This window comes from Stegodyphus dumicola, chromosome 8 (genome assembly GCF_044657685.1).
Source record: "Stegodyphus dumicola isolate Sdum_Otavi_A_Nest chromosome 8, ASM4465768v1".
In the NCBI taxonomy this organism is placed as follows: Eukaryota; Metazoa; Arthropoda; class Arachnida; order Araneae; family Eresidae; genus Stegodyphus; species Stegodyphus dumicola.
The window spans coordinates 12,396,155-12,416,958 of record NC_140775.1 but is presented as its reverse complement, the minus strand read 5'-3'; the positions used below and the strand labels follow the sequence as shown (position 1 = coordinate 12,416,958).

Sequence of the window (20,804 nt, the reverse complement as noted above, 5' to 3'; positions counted from 1 at the left end):
TCCGTTTTTGCTTCCTTTCGTCGAATTCAGTCTTATAATTTTTCTTTTGTTTTAATTTCATTTTTACTGTTTGTTTCTTTTTCCTTTCTTTTTTTTTGTATCATTCCTTTTTTTTTAATTGCTTTTTAGTAAATTGATATTCTCGACATTTTTCTGTTGTTTTCGTTTTTATCAAATTTTTTGGGGGGAGGTGGCTTTCTATATACTTCTGTGTTCCCTTACACCTTTCTTTTACAATCCCTATTTTACTATATTAAATCAAGTTTTTCATTTCTTTTTCGTTCGTTTCGTTCTTCTCTATCTTTTCCTTTATAATCATTTTCTGTGATCATCTTGTATTTTATTTATTTATTTGTTAGCCTAATTTTTACGTTTTTTCTCTTTTCTGATTTTTTCCCATTATAATCATTTTTCTTATCTGAAGTTCCTAATTTTGCTTTTTTTTTTTTTTTTTTTTTTTTTTTTTAGTTTCGCAGACTTTTTTTGTTATTGTGCCTCTTCCTTCATTTTGGTTTTCATTATCTATCTCCCCCCCCCCCATGTCCTTAATTTTTTTTTCCTACCTTCTTCTCCTCTCCCCTACCACTTTTTTTTCTGTTCTATCACTCGGTGTCTTATTTATTTATACTTAGATCTGTTTTTCATCTTTTCTGTTTTTTTTTACATTTAATCAAGCGGACAATTATTCTGTAATCTATTTTTGATTAACCAATCAAAAATAACAATCGTTCGATTTCCAGGCTGGGCAAGGTCGACTCAGCCTTTCATCCTTTGATTTCCATCACTTGGGTCGATAAAATGAGTATCAAGTTCGCTTGGGGACTAAACACTAAAAGTCCTGCGACAAGCTGATCACTTGTTCAGGGCATATGCTTACGCATCCCGGGGCTCACGGTCAAGAAAGCAGATTTCGGGCACTACAGGGCTTGTAGTGCCCGAAAGTGCCTACTCATTAGGGCTGTTAAGCCACTGAGGTTAGCATTGTTTAACAACGTTTTTACTACTCAAGCTTGGAAATCGACATATCAGTATTCAAATTTAATTTTTATAGAAATTTTCCGAGGTCTGTACTTAAGTCGAGCGAATGTCATTAGCCTCTGTTTCAACATTAGTCATTCGCCTGCTAGATATTACCATCTTTAGCACTATCCAATGGTACTGCTCAGCAAAAGTGGTAGCTTTTCGTTTAAAATTAGCAGAAAACCCAAGTTTTTATTGGAGCCTGGGGGGTCGAAATATCCTTCATTACCTAATAAAAATGTAAAACCTGGTGAGCAGCTGAGGCGAAACAATTCTATGATAGGAGGTTTGTTTTATTTGATTAAGGCAAAGCCCTCTAGGGATATCTGTTAAAGTGAAGTGATGCCTTCGTGGAGAACTTTCTAAGGGAAATTGGCTCGTACATACATTACACTTGGGTGAAACCACGAAAACGCTCATGCCTAGCCCGTTCGCCAGGATTCAATCCCCGGACCGAACTACCAGTGTTCAGCGACTTTACCGCTCGGCCGCAGGTGGATGCAGTTATCACAACTGTAGACTAAGATGAAATTTTCCGCGATGTTGCCAGAGCGCTAAATGATGTGCGTGGACAAAGAAACCAAAAGTGCCCACCCTTTTGTTTCATAATATAATGCTCTCATCTTGACTTTTCGAATGAAAACTGAAGATGCATTGGCATTTACTTTCAGCTCGTCTGACAAGTTAAATTAAGTTTAGTAATCGGTTGTTCTCACTTTTTATGATATATATCGCTGGATTTATAGGACGATTTTCAATCTGGTTCATATGCGGTTGATTTGGTTTGGTTTAATTGATTATGGCAGAGCACTCGCGGGCTATCTGCCCAAGGAAAGGGACGCCTTCGTGGAGAATTTTCTGAGAGAACCTGGCTCGTATTTACATTACACTTGCGGAAAGCCACAGAAACACCCATGCAGCCAGGCCATTGGCGGGATTCGTACCTCGAATCGAACTGCCAGTGTTCAGAGATTTTACCGCTATGCCGCTCGTGGGCCCTGACTTATACATGAATTTTCAATTTTGGCTAAATTTTTATAGCTAACTGCTGTCTCTCGGCTTATGCACGGATCGGTTTGTATTCGGAAATATACGGTATATTAATTATTTTCATAAAAATTGCAACGTCCGCTTGATAGTTTCCTTCGGTAAAATCGGAAGATATTTTTAATTGAGGTACGGTTGTACTAAGTTTGGCTTTGGAATGTGCTTCAAAAATGCGCCAGTTTAAGACCACATTAATCTTAAATTCCAAATTGAAGACTTTAAAATTAACTACTGTTTTCAATATTTGAATCCGAATATTGTGGCATCGGTTACGGCATCCATAATGTCTTGCTACCAAAACAGAAAAGATTTCTTTTACGTCAACTTCCGATTAGCCGGGGTAATACTAGGGTGACATCCGCGGTTATTTCAGAAACAATATTAATCAAAGTGACAATTTAAAAAAAGGGGGAAGAAGAAGAAGCCATATTAGAACTAACAAAAAAGTATCATTAAAAATGTATCTGTATTTATCTGTATTTTTAAGACTTTAATCTGTAAAATAAGTTCATTTAGTTACTTAAATTAAATCAGTATTCAAGGCCAAAGAACACTGTGAATAAATGAAGAATAAACATCAGGTGACAGGTGACGGAGGACGGGGACGCCTGGTGTTTAACAGGGGTAAGCAGGCATATGTCCCACGCCTTCCACTAACCAGATGCAACAACTCCCTGGAGCCGCACAAGGCCGCACCTGGAGCTTATTGATATTCCATTCAGATTAAACATGGCCATACAAGGGCGACATTGTGCTACATTGAAATTTGATGTACATTTGTGGGTGGGGCAGTCTTGTTTGTACATTAAACAGAGCATAAACACACATGAAATGTGCACATAAATAAATAAATAAAAAGAATACTTGAATACTAAAAACACCTATAACTTTCAAACACCTAAGACGCTTCAGACACGTAGACACCTAAACACTTAAAGACACTTGAGAAGGTACACAAAAACAATTAAACACTTAATACAATACACAATACAATATGCAATTGAGGTAATACAATGTACAGTGACAATATGCAATAATAAACGCATATAATGCAATACTCACATGCTCAGAAGATACGTAACGCAGTGCACATGTACAAGTACACATTACGCAGGACACATGAGTGATAATCTGAGATATTAGCATGTTAACGCGCGCAATGCAGTAGCGATAGTAGTGTACAATCAATGTGGCTGTAGAGGTAATACAATATGCAATAGAGGTAATACAATATACAATAATACAAAGTGCAATAATAAACACATATTATGCTGTACTCATATGCACAATTGATACCAGACGCAGCACACAGATACATGGGATGCAGTACGTAGGACACAGGATGTAATGCAATATGCAGCGGAGGTAATATAATATACAGTAATACAGTAATAATCACATATAGTGCAGAATTCATATGCATATAATTTACATAATGCAATACACAAATACACAGAACACTTTACGCAGGACACATATGTAATAATCGGAGATATTAGCATATTACGCGCACAGTGCAGTAGCAATAATAGTGTACAATCAATGAAGCCATAGAGGTAATACGATGTGCAATAGAAGTAATGCAATATACAATGATATAAAGTGCAATAATAAGCAAATGTAATGCAATACTCATAAGCACAAAAGATACAAAAGATACAAAACGCAGGAAATGATATGCATGACGCATAAGTAATAAATTAATGCATTAGCATTTACGCGCGCAGTACAGCAGCAATAGTAGTGTACGAGCAATGCCGCCATAGAGGCAAGTACTTGTACAGGGTATACATATGATGCGATGTTTTTGGTTGTTATGCAATTACGGTAAAGCCTCGAGAGCTACCTGCGTAAGGGAAGAGATCTTTCGTTGACCACAAAAACGCCCATGAAGCCAGCCCGTTCGCAGGATTCGAACTTCGGACCGAACTTCCAGTGTTCAGCGACTTTATCGCTCAACCGTAGATGAGTCCATTAGAAATGAAGAAAGTACGTCATAAATGTAACTAAAGAACAACATTTACTAGAGAACTTGAACGATGTCATTTAATTCAAGGTCGCTTAAAAAAGTCAGTTATATATTTTTTTTATTTGTAAACAGAGTTTATCCGCAAGACATCATCTGCTATTAGCGGTCTTATGCCAAGCATTTTTGTTTTGTTTTCTGTTCTCCTATAGACAGGTTGGATTTACTCTGATTGTTTGTGATAATAATTTTCCATCTTTCTAAAATGAGCAACTGTTTTTTGGACAGAATCCGGATAATTCACTATATTGTTAATTGACATTTCAGTATATTTCTTTGAACTCAGTTTTGCTATTATTCATAAAAAAATTTATAAGTTTACGCAACTAAAGTAATAACTTTGGAAAGTTTTAAACAAATTATGGAAATTTTTGATGAAATAATACACTTATATGAGCACCAAAATTTTTCTGCTTAATCTCGACATCAGTAAGATTCAAATATTAGCCATTTTAACAATCATACATCTATCCTACATCCACGATCTTTTTCTTTCAGCTTAAGGCTGAATCATTACTTTATAAATCATACATAAATCATCGAAGACAAGAATAACTCTTTATCTAAGTAAACATTTACAGATTTCTTCCAAGTTAAATCCAGTTCCAGTTACTTTCATAGTTATATATTTGAATTACATTTGCATATCATTTCCCGTCAATTATGAAGAATAAAATTTTTCCTGGGAAGTTTACCGAATCCCAGACCGGTTTCTGCTTCAGGTTGCTTTTAAAATCCGTAAAAGTTTTCTCTGGAGCATGCATTACTTTAACGGTATTCTTTATAACCTTAATACCAATCATTAAGCGTCGTGCAGTTGAAAATAACATATTTAACGTAGGAATAATGGTGGTGTACGCACGGTAAGATAATACTAAAAATGGTTTTCTGTTTTGTGCTGTGGGTGAAAAGAACAAAAATGTGCTGTTCATGTCAGACAAGATTATCACGATTATTAAGTTATTTTAGAACCGTTATTATTGTAAATTTTCATCCTTAGCTTCTGGTTTAAGAGATGTGAAGGTATGATTATGATAGCTTAATGGTTTTGAATACCTTCTTTAATGTTTTAAATTTTTACCTTCAGGCTACTGTTACTTTGCACTACTCATGAAATTCTGATAATTTTGCGTGAACCATTTCAAGGACAGTAAATCGAATTGCATTGATCTGACGTATAATAACAGGGTGTTGTGTGTCATCGCTATTTTGAATGGATAATAAATCACTAATATTAAGTACATTTTAAATTGACTGAAAGCATTTTATCGTGACAATAAACGTAATTCTGAATATTTTTATTTGATATCGTTTTTATAGTTTGGTGAATAAGATGATATGAAAATAAGTAGTCTTTTTTTCAGTGGATTAGTGAGAATATGTCGTTGACCGTTTAAAAAAGCGAGAAAATTTTCAGAGACATAGTGTATCTTTACTATTACAGGTGATTAAAATTACTATTACAGGTGATTAAAATAATTTAAACTTGAACCATTTCAAGGACACCAAATCGATTTATATTGAGTTAATTCAACGAAAGGTTTTGGGTGTCATCGATTTTTTGAACAGGTAATAAAGTCACTAATATTAAGCACATTTTAAAGTGACTGAAAGCATTTTGTTTTAAATGGCACTAAATTTTGTCTGAAATGGCACTGAATTTTGTCTGAAATAGCACTGAATGAAGCATTTTGTCTTAAATGGCACTTTAAATCCGAATATTTTTATTTCAGTACCGTTTTTATAGTTCATTCGACAAGATGATTTCAAAATATATGCTCCTTTTTTCAGTAGGTTAACGAGACTATATCACTAACCTTTCTAAAATACGAGAGCATTTTCTGAGGCATAGTGTATCTTAATTTTACTATTACAGGTGATTTAAATAATTAAACTTGATATTATTTAATTAGTAGGCTAAATGTTTGACACAATACTTGAAGAGGTTTTAATACACCAAGCGCATGGTAAAACAGATTAAATTATTTCTAAAAAAAATATATTCACAGAGAGATATAACATTTATAAATCAAATTATAAGGATTATATCATTAGAATATGCATGTTTATTTGAAAATAATTTTTAAAGCTATCTAAAATCAATTTTATTTAAAAGGGAATAAAAGTTTCTAAATCAAACTATAAAATTTGGTACCTTTCAAGAAGTTAAAGATAGTATGAACTGTAAATTGTTAAAAGTGGTAAAATCGAGCCTATACGGTATTTCAACCGACTTCTTTGCGTGCCTTCTTGGTGTGGTGGTCTGCACACTCGGCGCGTATTCTAGAGGTCCGTGGTTTAATTTCCGGACAAGGCGTTGCATATTTTTCATCTTTCCTACTTTCAAAATACCTAATGTCTCTACAAGCCTAATGAAAGCTCAAACAAACTTATCGTTTTCGTATCTCTGTAAAACTCTGATAAAACATAAATCTGAAGTTATTATTATACGTAACATTTATTCGCACAATACTGGTAGTCTCTTTCGAAATATGTTCTTGATGGCTGAGTATTCTGGATGCATGGGCTTTTCATGGTTTTCTCCATGCGTAACGAGGTAAATTACGAGCCAATTTTCCTTAGAAAACCTTTCAAAAGGCATACCTAAATTAAGCAAAGAGCTGTCGCATGTTTTATCAGAATAAATTAATCCTTATTTTCAAATTTTTGCATTAGATGCTTCTAATTTCTTTACAGTGTTGGCACTTTTTATACAAATAGCCTCACAATGTTACAATTATTACGTCTCCAGAATATGAAACTTTAAAGCTGAATATTTTCTGTAAAAGGGAACTTGACAAAAAAAAAATTTCTACGCCATGAAGATATAAATGCAGTCCTATGAAAATTTCATAATGAATGCAGCACATGTTCAAGTTATGCAAACGGATAAAATTCCTAGCCAGTCACATATACCGGGCGCGTGTTATAAGCAGATAAACCGTATTTGAAGCCTTCATTCAGAACATCGTCACGGCTGAGAGAGCTGTGTGTTTTATCTACCGAATGTGCGTAGAGAACAAACAAGGAATGTTAACACTTTTAATATATGGCCGTAAGCAAGTTATAAAGTAGAAATGTTTCATGGTAAGTCTTCATGCCACTGGTTGGTCCTGGCGTCGTACTGCGGAAAGAAGGAAGCTGTCGGTCGCGTTTGAAAAGAATGGTCTCAGAAAGAAAATAGTCTGTGTCATAATAAGATGGGACTCAAAAACCGACGTTCAAAGGATGATTGTAGAATTAGATATTGCATTGTAGCAGAGCCATATTCCATGACTGGCAGTTTTTTTCAAGAGCTTTTGGAGGTCTGATTTCAACATGGACAATGTTTCAACGACTAATTGTGGAGGTTTGCAGTCCAGCTGTCCGTTTCGAAGGCTACCACCATGCACACCATCATTGGTAGCACACCATCATTGTCACCGTATATAATGGCATCATCGCACCAGAGCTGTGTGAGAGGAAGAAAAGACTAATGTAGTGTTAACTAGTAACTTTATTTTTGTCTCATCGCTGATGATCACAATGGTATCTTTGTGATCACTATGTAATGTAACCTTATTTTTGTCTTATCACTGATGATCACTACACACCTTCAGACTCTCATAGTGAAAGTCTGGAGGTGATGTAGTTATCGAACGGACTTTCCTGTCATTTTGGAGCACCTCACAACCCATCAATGTAAAGTCAGAGTTTAGAGTTCCAGCAGCTGCTCACCTCTTGTATGCATTACGTTATAAGGTAACTTCTCCCTTTTATCCGCATGCCTTCGTGTTGTAACTGAAAGCACGCTCGATGCATTTTCAGGAGGTCCAGCATTGCACATTTGCTACGTTTCTGCTTATATATAGCCTAATGACTCTACAATGTACTCATTAAAGTGATGCTGTCATGCTCATGAGGTGCTGTGGTTCGAGGCTGTGCCAGATCCTCGAGATGCCCCAAACGCTAATTTTCAATAGAATAAGCTCAGCCACATACAATTTAGATCAGCTTAAATGCTTTTCAAGGTGTGAAGATGCATCCTTTGCCTACCAGATGACAAAATGTCTCATTAATCGAGAATTTGGGGGTTGGCCATCAATAGGCCTCCAACCTTATTGAAATGAATATGAAGTATGAATCCGGATCAACAAGGATTCACGGCACTCGAGAACACAATTCGGTTTTCATGGAATTGATGCCATACCGTATTCAGCGATGTATCATCCAAAGGGAAATCATGACTTCTTATTTTTCGTAAATAATTTTCACTTACAGATAAAGCTATTCGAACTTTATCTGTATGTGAAAATTATTTGTTTTGCTTCTGAGAAGACAAACTGCTACGAGTTGAGTTTTGTCGTCTTTTAAACACTTTTGAACGATGTGGAATCTTTTCTGTTGGGAAATGTAACTGGAAATTATGTTCCCGCCATTTTTGCTTATAATTACACAATGCCGAAACATACAGCTGCGCAGAGCAGAAACATAACATAACTACGCAGTACAGAAATACAAATATGCAGAGCAGAAATGTAACTGCGTAGTGAAAAAAAAAACACGATTATGCAGTACATAATTTAGATCATTATAAATACATTTCATTTAATATTCTGCTGCTACTTGTGTGCGTAGAATATGAATTCCATAAAAACCGGTGCGTGGCAGCTTATGCGCTCAATTTATGAGTAATCCTGATTAAAACCATGATGGACGTAGTTTGAGATATAAATATTTAAGGCTTTTAAAGTTGTCCTTATGTTTACAAAATCCATTTTTCAAGCTCAGCGTTATGACCAAATTTAATTTTTCATCTGGAAAATAACATTAGATTGAATTCCTTCACCCTTAAAACGCTTTGCCAATAAAAAGTCATTAAAATTTTCCCAAAGTTACCCTTTAGCACTTCTGAGGCTATCCGCAATTACAGCCTTCTTATGTATTCATGGAAAGAGCTCCGAAATTCAGACCTTCGACTAAAAATTCCGCAAAGGTCACTCTTGTTCCCTTGTCCGGTTTCAGCACGAACTGCGAGAAGAAGCGACTTCAGTAGAAAAAGAAGAAAAAAAAAGTTTGAGTTCAGAAACGAGATAAGAAAGAAAACACGTGCTTCGATTCTTTAAATATAGAAATAGATTTTTATCTTTCTTAAAGTACCATCGGGGTAAAGAGTTTGTCGAAATTTGAAGTGTGAGGAGTAGAAATTTATCGGTGTTTAGCTGGCGAAAATTTATTTCTACAAATCCGTATGAACATTGTAGCAAACTAGACTTCAGGATCGGATGGATATTTCAAGTTCTGTTCCGCCTCATTTGAAACGTCAAGATAAGAATTAATGGAATTGAAGATTAAATACATGAAATTTAGATCGCATTATTTACTAAGACATGTTCGTTTCTTGTTAAATGAACGTTCATGATTATCTGATGTACAAAATTGAGGTTTTAAAGGTTATATTCTTACTACTTTCGACGAAGAATGAGCAAACCATGTGTTGGACTTAAAAGTAACAACTTCTAGAAGTTCAGGTACTTATTACTTCTAATAATTCTCATAAAGGTACAGAGAAAATTATCTCTTTGGGAAATCGAAGGGAAATTTAGAATGCAGATATGTACTATCGTGGAAAAAATAATTGGTAATAAGCAAATAATAATTAACTGGAATTTATAAATAAGTACACTAGAATATCAAATAAAAAGTAAAAGAGAAGAATAAAACAAAAGAACTATTGCTGATTCTAAAAAAAAAAAGTAGAAAGATTCCGATGAAGGGGAATTGGAATCTCTACATAGAACCATCAACAATTCATGAAGAGCATGTTTCGTTTTCTCGCATATCTGAGCTATTCCTTTTTCAATTTTAGAATATCCGAATTATATCTTATAGATTCGGATATGCGAGATAATTCTCCGACGCGTAGACAGACTATTAGTTACACAACAAAATTCAAAAATAAACTAAACAATCATACAGAACAATACTTATAACTAAAAATAAGAAAAATGCAATAAAAATAGGAAAGCAGAAATAAAAAGAAGATGAAAAGAAAGAAATAAACTTTGAACCAAATTTCTAATCATTTCAAGAAATCTAGACTTAGTGTTTGCTACACCAATTTGTCACTAACGGATTTTGCAAAATTTTAGATATTCAACTTTGAGGTATATTCAGTGAAAAGATTAATTTGTCTTCAAACCTTCATAACAGGCTGTGTATATATACGATAAAATGTGAATTTTCTAACGGTATACTAACTTTCTATAATTTTCTGATTGTTACGTATTACTTATGATAGTATAAAAAATTATAAATTTTAGTAGTTCCTAAGCACCATTTTCAGTGCTTAGAAAACTATTAAAATTTGTAACACAGATAATTCAGAGGTTCTCCGCACATTTTTAGACGATTTTCATTGTATTTACACGGCCCACCAGCGGCCGAGCGGTAAAGACGCTGAACACTAAGTAGTTCGGTCTGAGGTACGAATACCGCGAACGGGCTGGCTCCACGGACGTTTTCATGGTTTTCCCCATGTGTAACGTATATACGAGCCAGTTTGCCTTAGAAAATCCTCCACGAAGGCATCCCTCTCTTTAGGCAGATAGCCCTCGTGTGCTTTGCCATAATTGAATAATCCAATCCAATCCATTGTATTTACAGAAACATTTTACCTAAAATTTTTGTGTTTTAAATGTTCTAATTGATAACCCTTATTCTTTACTACCTTTCTACACCGTGATTTCCAAGAGAATAAAATCTTTTATAGTATAGGAAGAGCTATTTTATTCCATTCCTCTACTACAGCTTTCCGAAGTCCAAGGAAAGCTACAGGTCCACGTTTGGACAATCAGCTTTTTGGAAAAAAAGCGAACAAGTTTGAACAATCCGCGTTGGACAACATCAGAAGATTAGTAGTAGTAGTAGTAGACACATCAGGAGTAGGGATATGAGGGAAGACTGTGGCTTCGATACCTGTTTCTTGTTCCACTTTTTTCGGAAAAGATTTTGACGTGCTCACACTGAACACTCCTACAACTGTTTGAGTTGCTCTTTCATTTGATGAATTTATAATTTTAAGTTTTACGTAATAAATATTACAAAGCATTAAAACCCCGATATTCATTTAGAAACACCCTGTATATTCTATCCCTGAATCTTTGCAACATCGATTCTGTGAACTAGAGGCCAAAATTATTTCACTCAAGTGGGAAGAAATACTACCTAAAATTTGATTTTAAGAAATGTGAGGATTAAATGTGGACACCTGAAAGATTTATCACATATATATATATTATTTAGGATAATCAAGTGCTTAGAAAAATATTTTTTGTCTTGTATGCCATTGAAAGAAATGCAACGTGTTTTTCCCTACTGCTTAAAAAACGTCGGAAAGCACATTTATCAAACAAATAATAATCCAAAGTATAGCATCTTGATGATTAAAAACCAGTTTTCTAATATAAAATAACTTAGCAGCAGTCTCTAGTGATAGTTCTTTTACGTTATTAAGCAAAAGCAGAAAAGTTGTGCCAAAGGGTTGACTGGCCAAGAACATCTCGTCAGGTGATGAGAACTTAAATATGTTAAGTGAAAAGGCAGTTAACTTTCATTTATGTAAATGTTTTCCCGTACTTCTTTTACAGAACCTTCGGTTACATCTGATGGCCGCTGCTTGAAGCAATTCGGCATCTTTCCGGACCAGACAGACTGTAGAGCCTTTTATGAATGCGCTCATGGTAGAGCCTTCCGCCAGGTGTGCCCTTACTATACGGCGTTCGACGATCGGTACCTGGTATGTGTACACGCTTATGATGTCGAATGTGGTGGCAGAGGAGGAGTATATGGCACTCTGGCACCTCCTATATTTGTACCTGATGGCGGAACTTCGGCGCAGATCGGGCTACCTCCTTCTGGTTCTGGGGGCTCATCTTCGGGTAAGTGGACGTTTTGATACGAGCTTTTTTAACAGTCAAGAATTTCAGCCATTATTGTTTTTATATAACTTAATTGCTATTACTTCATGTATCAGAAAATGTGCTTCAGGTGTTCGAATGTTTTCTCTTGATATTGTAGAAATACTCAATACATTAATAGAAATGTCAGTTCGTTAAGTATCTGTGTTGACAATGCACTAGCACTTTCAAAAAAGCACAACGTTCGTTATTTTGAAGCATTATGTTTAAAAATGTTTTGAGGTACTGCAATTCAGTCTTCGTGAACTTTGCACAAAATTCATTTTTATGATTATGTAAAATTAGCTCGTGTATTGTTTTGTAGTTCATATGTAACCAGCTACTACTACTTATTCTTTAATGAGGAACTTGACCAACTAGAGATTTAGGTATAATCACTCTTAGTTCAATATCTATGTAACCAGCTACTACTTCTTATTCTTTAATGAGGAACTTGGCACACTAGAGATTTAGGTATAATCACTCTTAGTTCAATATCTAGAATAAAATATCCCACTAACTTTGTCTTGAAATTGAAAAGAACATACTATAATGCAGTCTTAGTTAGCTGTTTCTTCTAAATATTATTTACCACTTAATGATTAATGAATTAATTATGAATTATTATTTACTACTATGAATGTCCACGATGAATACATCTGCTGTTAATTTAAAAGTATCTGTGTTGAGAATGTACACTTCGAAATAAAAGGAGGGCTGTTCTACCTCCCCTTCTACTGGGCCGATTGACGAAATTCAAATTGCGAATTTCTTGTCTCGAAAGCGCGACTTAGGACATAAATTAGATTTATATACAGCATTATTCTAACATAGGGTATTTTGACACAAAATCAGTATTTTTCTGAAATTACATGTGAGTTTTTTTCCATATTTCGATTCTACGACTCAAATTATGCCTAAATATTAAATTTTGTAAAATTTGGTGAGAAATTTGCGGAAAATTTCAAAAATTTATCTGTCGCTGCTTGCGAAGTGACGCATAGATCCGGCACGCCCCTTTTTAAGTATTATGGTGGGACTGCGGGATTGCGTTTTATGCTAATTTTGGTTGCCTACTTGCATTCGGCGATCAAGTCTCTACGTCATATATAAATTGCACATTATATTTCCCCTTTCTACCTTCGTAACTTGCCTTTTAGCGTTTATTGCTTATTTTTTTAGCACGAGTGTAGTTTATGCACTTTTATGTTATCTTTAGTTTGTCTTAAAACAGATGCCGATTCAAAGTTAGTTATATGTGGAACTAAGTTTTTACAATGCATGTTAACCGTTACAGTATAGTATCCACAGATTTCTCTAAGAACAGTGATTGTGGTGGATCTTCTCTTTCATCATTGTTAACTGAATAAAAACTGAAAGAATTCGTTGCTTTTAAAATTTGACCTACTAACTCCGCTATTATATTTTCTACAGAAACAGGAATGTCATTACGAACATTTACACAAATTCCTTTATTTTATTCGACTGCTTTTTTCTTGCTTCTCATTTCTTTCATAATATTGCAAGAGACAAACCATCGTGATTATTCTCAAATTGTTCATTAAATTCTGGTATCTCGTCATAAATAAAATTTGATTGAGACTCCTTCGGATAAAAATGCTCTGTCACAAGTGTGCCTGAACCTTTTTGCAGCTTGGCCAGCAGTCGCCAGCTCAAAACTTTTACAAGCGCGACCCAGCGTAGAGGTACTGGAACTTTCATAGAGATCGGTGGACTAACTTGAAAAGCAACGTTCGTAAATGTGCTTTTACCCTTACGTCCCTTACAATCGCCCTTACGTCAATAGATATTAAACGTGCTGCTTTGATTAACAAAGTGAACAAAGATTTTGAAGGATGCGAGAATTTTAATGAAACCGCTTTTTTCAAACCCGATTTTCTTAAAGGTTTTAGCACTTTTGCTTGCATTGGGGTACGCTTATCAAGGTTTCCATCTTGGAAAATAACAGGTAATCTTCATAAGGTTGCCGTCAAAGGTGATCCTTACGTAGTGGTTTGGCTTGTTTGCTATCACATTTTATCATAAAGGGATATGATAGCAGCTGAACCTTAGAATAATTCAGTAAAAGGAGTTTTCTTCTTGAATATAGATCGCAAAAACAAATTAAATTTTATGGCTGAGAATAAGTGTCCTGATAAGCCAAATGTTTTGCTTGCCTTCTTGCTGTCAAATATCCATTGGAAAGCTAGAAGAAGTTCGACCAGAAAAAAAAAATGTCAACAGATTTCCGAAATCATTTTTTTTAATTGCATTTTTTATGCTATTCATTGTACCACTCACAACCGCCATTAATCTTTCCGGATGTCGGTGATGAACCTTGAGTTACTCTTGTGACCTATTCCATCCTTATGGTTGACAGTCGTCTTCGGTACCACATTTCCCAAAGGTGCACACAAAATTTGACCATCACAGCAACTCCTTGGGCCTAATCGTTAATCTACAGCTTTGAACGGGAGTTCAATTAATATATAGGTGACATCACATTTTTCTCTTCTCTTGCCACTTGACATGCTCCTCAGGTGCACTCATTACTCTTCCTTTGCGCCTGTTTCTTTCCTGAGGTGATAAGCCATTAATACAGATCAATCTATTACCTTTGCCTGCCTAGGGCTTTAAGACTACTGCAATCATTTGTCCCCACTTACAATTCGCCTGTGGCATAATACTTGGAATTCTTGAAGATTTTGATGGTTAACAATAGCTCTATGGGAAGAAATTAAGTAACAGTGTCAGATTCTGATTACTTTATACAAAGGCGATGACAATAGACAGGAAAACGCAAATTTTTTTTTTATCTCCAGAATTTATAAGACTCCTTTATTAAAGATTCCAGTTTTTTTACTGTTGTGTACTTTCAGTAATTATATCATCACTCAGTCATTGATGATATTATCAACAGCGATCAATCAATCAACTTGTTCAATGAAAGGAGGGGAAAACGTAACCATGATTTTTTTAAATTTTGTTTTCCATATAAGTAAAAAATTCTGATGAGTAATGTAGTATAAACTAAAGAAATCCAAAATACAACTTACTTTGTTATACGGGATGGATTGCGAGAAATTTATGTGTCATAAATTGTTTTATTTTAATGTATTACGAATGCAAGTATTTGTTAATTTGCTAAATAAGCTTTGAATATGCTATTAATACGAAAAATATGGTTTCTATAAGGTTATTAAAAGAGTGGTTAGTAAATTCCTTAACCATTCTTATGTAATATTCATTACTTGTTAAATATTTTTTAAATATTAATAACTGTTTGTTTACCCAAATAACTAATTTTTTCATAAATAAATTCATCTTTAATTAAAATATTAAATACTAAATGTTTAAGTAAATAAATATTAAATGTTAAATAAATTAGTAAATATTATGTATTTTTACATAAATAAATTCATCTTTGATTAAAATATTAAATTATTAGATATTAAAAGTTTAAGTGAGTATAATTATTAAATATTACATGTTTAAGTACAATTTAATATTTTATAATTACTTAAATGTTTAAGTAAAAAACGTTTATGCAAGAGTAAAATTATATGGAATAATTAATAATTATTACTAAAAACAGGTTCACATAAATTCACTAGTTTTAATTTTTAGTGAAAATTAAAAATAGTGAATAATTTCAATATTCATCATATCAGTCAATCACAGCGTATGTAGTATCATACATTCAAAATGTACGTAACTATGTTAATTTAATTTTTTTTCAAATTTTGAAGTTAATAATTATTTTTTAAATATCTTTCACAAATAAACTCAGTCTTAATTGAGATTTTATGACGGGGTGAACTCTTAGTTAATAATGAATTAAATAATAATAATTATATGTAACTTATCCAGCGTTACTTTTTATTATGCTGAAAGTAGAAAGAGTAAAGCACACTTTTTTAGTAACTTCTTTAACATTTACTATTCGAAAAGGGTTAACCACTGAACATACGTTCTTTCACCATCTTTAATTATAGTAACTGTTTTCAACTTTAATTAAACTTCCTTCTCTAGAGAAAACGAATAATATCAGTAGAATGAAAAGCGAGAGCGCAATGATTTGCTTCGTTATTTTAGTTTGTAAAGCGCGCTTTGAAAAAAATAATAGTGATAAAATGTGATAAAAATCAACATTTAAATGATAGTCATATGTAAGTGAATTTTCGTTTTAAATTATAAACCAGAATCAATTTAAAATGCATATTAGTAAACTAAATCAATCAGAATTTATTTATAACTTTAGCTTGGATTTTATAGCGAAATGTAAATAAAAATTACTGTAAAACAAAAAAGAAATACGCCAAAGTGAAGCATAAAATTAGCTCGGCGTGTATTTAGTCAAGATCTCAGTCGATTTCAAGGGCTTGGTTGGTTGGTTATGGCAAAGCACTCTAGAGCTGTCTGCCGGAGGGAAGAGATGCCTTCGTGGAGGACTTTCTAAGGGAAACTGTCTCGTATATATTTTTCACGCGGGGAAAATTACGAAACCACCGATGCAACCAACCCGTTCACCTATAATCGAACCCAGGTTGGACCAGTGTTGAGCGACTTAACCGTTCGGCCGCTCATGGGCCGATTCGAAGGCAAACAAGAACAGCCTTGGAGATTTGTTTGCTCCTGGTGGAGAGGGACCTGCTTCTGTATGTCCTCGAAATTGATTGAGATCTTAACAAAATCTACGCGAAACACAAGATTGTTGCTTTGCTAATTTTCTAAGAATTACTATAAATGTGGATAGATCCGTGACGTACAAATTTAGAATACAAAATCACTATAATTAAGCATTTAAACAACTGAAGAAGCATACTTACCTGGCTGCTGCCACCTTAGCCCGTTATTTGGCACGGTTGTTCAGAAGCAATATGTGTTTTCACCATTTGCCAATTAAAGGTTAACTAGTTAAATCAAAAATTTATAAAATGCCCTAAATCCAATTTACTTACCTCAGCAAATTTCATTCTGCTTCGTGTAGTTTGATCTATTGCTGACAACAAGCACTTTTTTAGTTATCTTTCCCATTCAGTAAATGAACACTAAATCAAATTCTGTTAAACCGACAAATATCGCTGTCGTCCAGATAGTCAGATAAATTGCTCGCAATGCCGAGTTTAAAATTTTTCCATTAAATCACACAGTAGGCGAGCAGTGAGGAAAGATAGCTCAAATATTGTTGCAGTGACTTTTAATCATTCACAGTCACACTGTTTTCTTATTCGCATATTTGTTTAAATCTCACCTCTCAAACTCACAGAAGACATATATCCATGTTACTCTAAATACACATTCATCTAATATCCTATAAAGCGTTTCGCTATTCCTTCTGAGGCATCTCTGCGGATATCTATACTGATAAAACCTATTAAACTTTAAAAAAGCCCTTTTGGGCAATCGTTAAAATCTGGATCTTTTCATTACTTTTAACGTTGATAGTTTGCGATAGCATTTTTTTTTATGTTCCGCAATAAAAAAATAAATAAATAAAACTGAAAGTTTTCAGATTTTATATTACGCCCTAAGGCGCTTTTTTTTAACGTTTTGTGCGTTATCTTTATTTATTAAATATTATGCTCTTCGCACTTAAACCATAAAATTCAATTCAACAGCTATATCACTAAATATTTAAAAACAGCAAAACCTTTAGAATTTCCGATACACGGTCTCGTGCGCTGGAGATAAAATTGTTTCTTTTTCCGTACAGTGTTTCCACTGTTCGCTTTGAAATCGTTGAGTTTGTTAATAAAAAATTCGTTGAAGTTTTACAAAATATGAAACAGATAATAAAACAAATTCCAAATTAGAGCTGCCACATGCCCATATTTGGGTGGAGGATTACGTTATTCAAAATTCGATGGCTCTAGGTACCGTTGTTTTATCAGAGTGCGAGAAACATGCATACATTTATGCAGATTCTTTATTATTTAATTTCTTCAAATATAATACAGGGCGATAATATTTGGTGGCAACAATTTGAAAAGTGATTCGACGCAAAATGCCAAAACAAATTAATAGCCCTTCTGGGCTAACGCCCTTTGTGCTAATAAAATAAAAATAAATAAATGTATAAAATCTTTTTTTTATTATTATTATTATTTCGAAAGAAAAACCTTTTTTTTAGACAAGTTATCGTCCATAATCAACCTACTTAACCCGCTCCCGGTTAGTTGGGATTTAACTACAATAGGCTAAAGAAAATAACACAGACAAAATAATTATTTTAAAAATTATTTTTCTGTTTATTGGTATTTTAATTGCAACGAAATTTAAATATATTTAAATTTATTGAATAAAAAATTATTATATAGTTTCAAAACACTTGTATATGTAGCTGTAATATGGATTAATTATATTGTAGCAAAGCCTACTAGAAACATCTGTCTGACAGAAGGGATACTTTCGTGGTGGTCTTTCTGAAGAAACCTCTCCCATATTGACGTTACAGGCGGGGGAAAATCACGAAGACGTCCATCTAGCCAGTCCTTTTGCCTGAACTGGCAGCCCGGTCGAACTATCAGTGTTCAGCAGCCCTTTTCGTTCTGTCGCTGGTGGGCCTATTCATAGCTAAACTTAGATACTAGTGGAATCGGATCACACAATATAACTGCTTCTTTTTTTGTGTGTGTGTGTGTGTGTGTGTGATTGCTTCTAACAAATAGTCTGATATCTTTTAAAATATTGTATCTTTTAACAAATCGTAAATGGCAGTAGCGCTTTTACTTCACAGAATATACTTCTACACTACTACTTTTGCACAGAATATACTACATAGAATTACATTTTCTTCTCAGATTTGCATACTTAATATATAGTAAAATATTCTCTTTGGCAAAAGAAATGTTTATAATTTTGGTTACCATTAACTTATATTACATCACATTTACCATCCACGCGGCCTAGCAAGTTGACAGTTCTTAAAAATATTTCTCTTCCGTATTCCATAATATTTTCACTTTACCTTTCAAATAAAACAATGCCTTACTTAAATAATTTTGACATTTAAAAGCAGTATAAAACCAAAATTTTATAATTTTATAATTTGGTAATATATTTATGTTACCTAGAGTTATAGTGCCCATTAGTATCAATTTTTATGTTTCCTTAATTGAATTTCCCATAAATTGTCTCTAATTTATTTTCTAATAAATTATTTAGCACTATAATCCCATTTTAATGCCTTCTGTTAACATCTTTATCAAGCTATCCTTTATAACTTAATTTCTTATAAGTTGTCCCTATACTTAAATTTCACATAAGTTATTTCTATAATTCACTTTAGTATCTATAACGAAGATAAACACTTGTTAGTTAATTAAGTAAGTTTTGAGAACGAATATCTATTCCTTAATTTCCTTTTTTTAAGTAATATTCTCTACTTTGTTGAATAATTGTTCAATATTCATTAGATTCCTTTAGATAAATTCATTTCAATTAAGAATTTATTAATTATTAAATGTTTAATTTATATTAACATAATATCGAAAATTAATAGTTATCAATAAAAACGGATTACATGTAAATTAATCATTTTAATATATAATTGTAATAAACATAAACACCGGCTATCTCTAAAAGTATTTATTAACAAAGCACAGAAACAGTTACAAAAATATACATCAAAACAGAACATACACCAAAATGGAACACCTTACATTTAGAATTAAATTTCGAATCAGAGACGTAATAATATTGCAGAACTTATCCTCATCGCAGATAGAGATCGACAGCCGTAAGTTGTTCTCGTCGCCACTTGATGGAATTCGATAAAATAGTTCGGTTACACCCAAATAGTTCTGTTATATAATAAAAAAAATCCTGCGTAAAAAACTTTTATTAATTTACCATACATTTCTTTTAATTATAATTGATGATAATTATGTCTTTTGCATAAGTAACTTCAACTTTAACTAAGAGCATATTAAATAACAAATTTTTAATTAAAAATGAAAAAGCATCGAATAATTAGTAATTAACATTATTAGACTTTTTTACTTCCTTGTACGAAGCAAAAAGGAAGTATTGTAATCGCGAAAAGTTTCAGGCAGCATATTTCAACGAAAATATCTATTTTGCCGCTATCGAATGCAATTTAACGATGTTTTTGCGTAATATCTGTACGTAAGGACAGAATAAAAGACTCTTTTCCTCCAAAAAAAATTATAAAACTGCTTTAAAATGAATTCTGAAGAGAAATTTTCGTGGCGTCTGTACGAACGTACGTACGTACGTATCTCGCATAACTCAAAAACAAGTAGCCTCAGAACGTTGAAATTTTGTACATAGGACTGCTATAACATGTAGATGTGTACCTCGTGTTTTGTTTGCAATCAGCCGCGCCAAACGTATATAAATATATTTATATATATATCCACTCTGTTACCCGGCTCAGTGATCTCAGTTTCTTTACTCTTATATGTTTGTAAATTGTACATTTTTTGCTTTAAAAATGATTGAATTATGTTGTTCTTATCTTCCGGTTAATGTTTTTATGCCTTTAGTAAATCTGTATGCAATATTTTTTTAGAATTATCAACAAATTTAAAGTTGTTTAAGTGCCGCTAAGCCTAATAATTTTTTTGATGGCGGCCATTGCTTGTTTACATTTGAAAAGCAGGATAGCGGATTTGTTGCCAATCTAGAGAAACTTAGCTTCGCAACAACAAAGATAACACCCTCATTTATTATTGCGAATTAAATCATACTTAATCCTTTCTGGAATTTTTTTGAGGAAATAAGTGTTTAAACAGATATTTTGAGTTTTT

At 33.4% G+C, this 20,804-nt stretch overlaps 1 protein-coding gene across 3 annotated transcripts in view; it reads left to right on the top strand.

Moving 5' to 3' along the window:
- LOC118196365 (uncharacterized) overlaps positions 1–20,804 on the top strand; it is a 197,689-nt gene that overhangs the window by 141,134 nt on the left and 35,751 nt on the right. For all 3 annotated transcript variants that reach the window (XM_085821588.1, XM_035367807.2, XM_085821589.1), the window contains exon 3: positions 11,722–12,012. In XM_085821588.1, the coding sequence (XP_085677714.1) occupies positions 11,722–12,012 (291 nt within the window). The remainder of the gene's footprint in view (positions 1–11,721; positions 12,013–20,804) is intronic.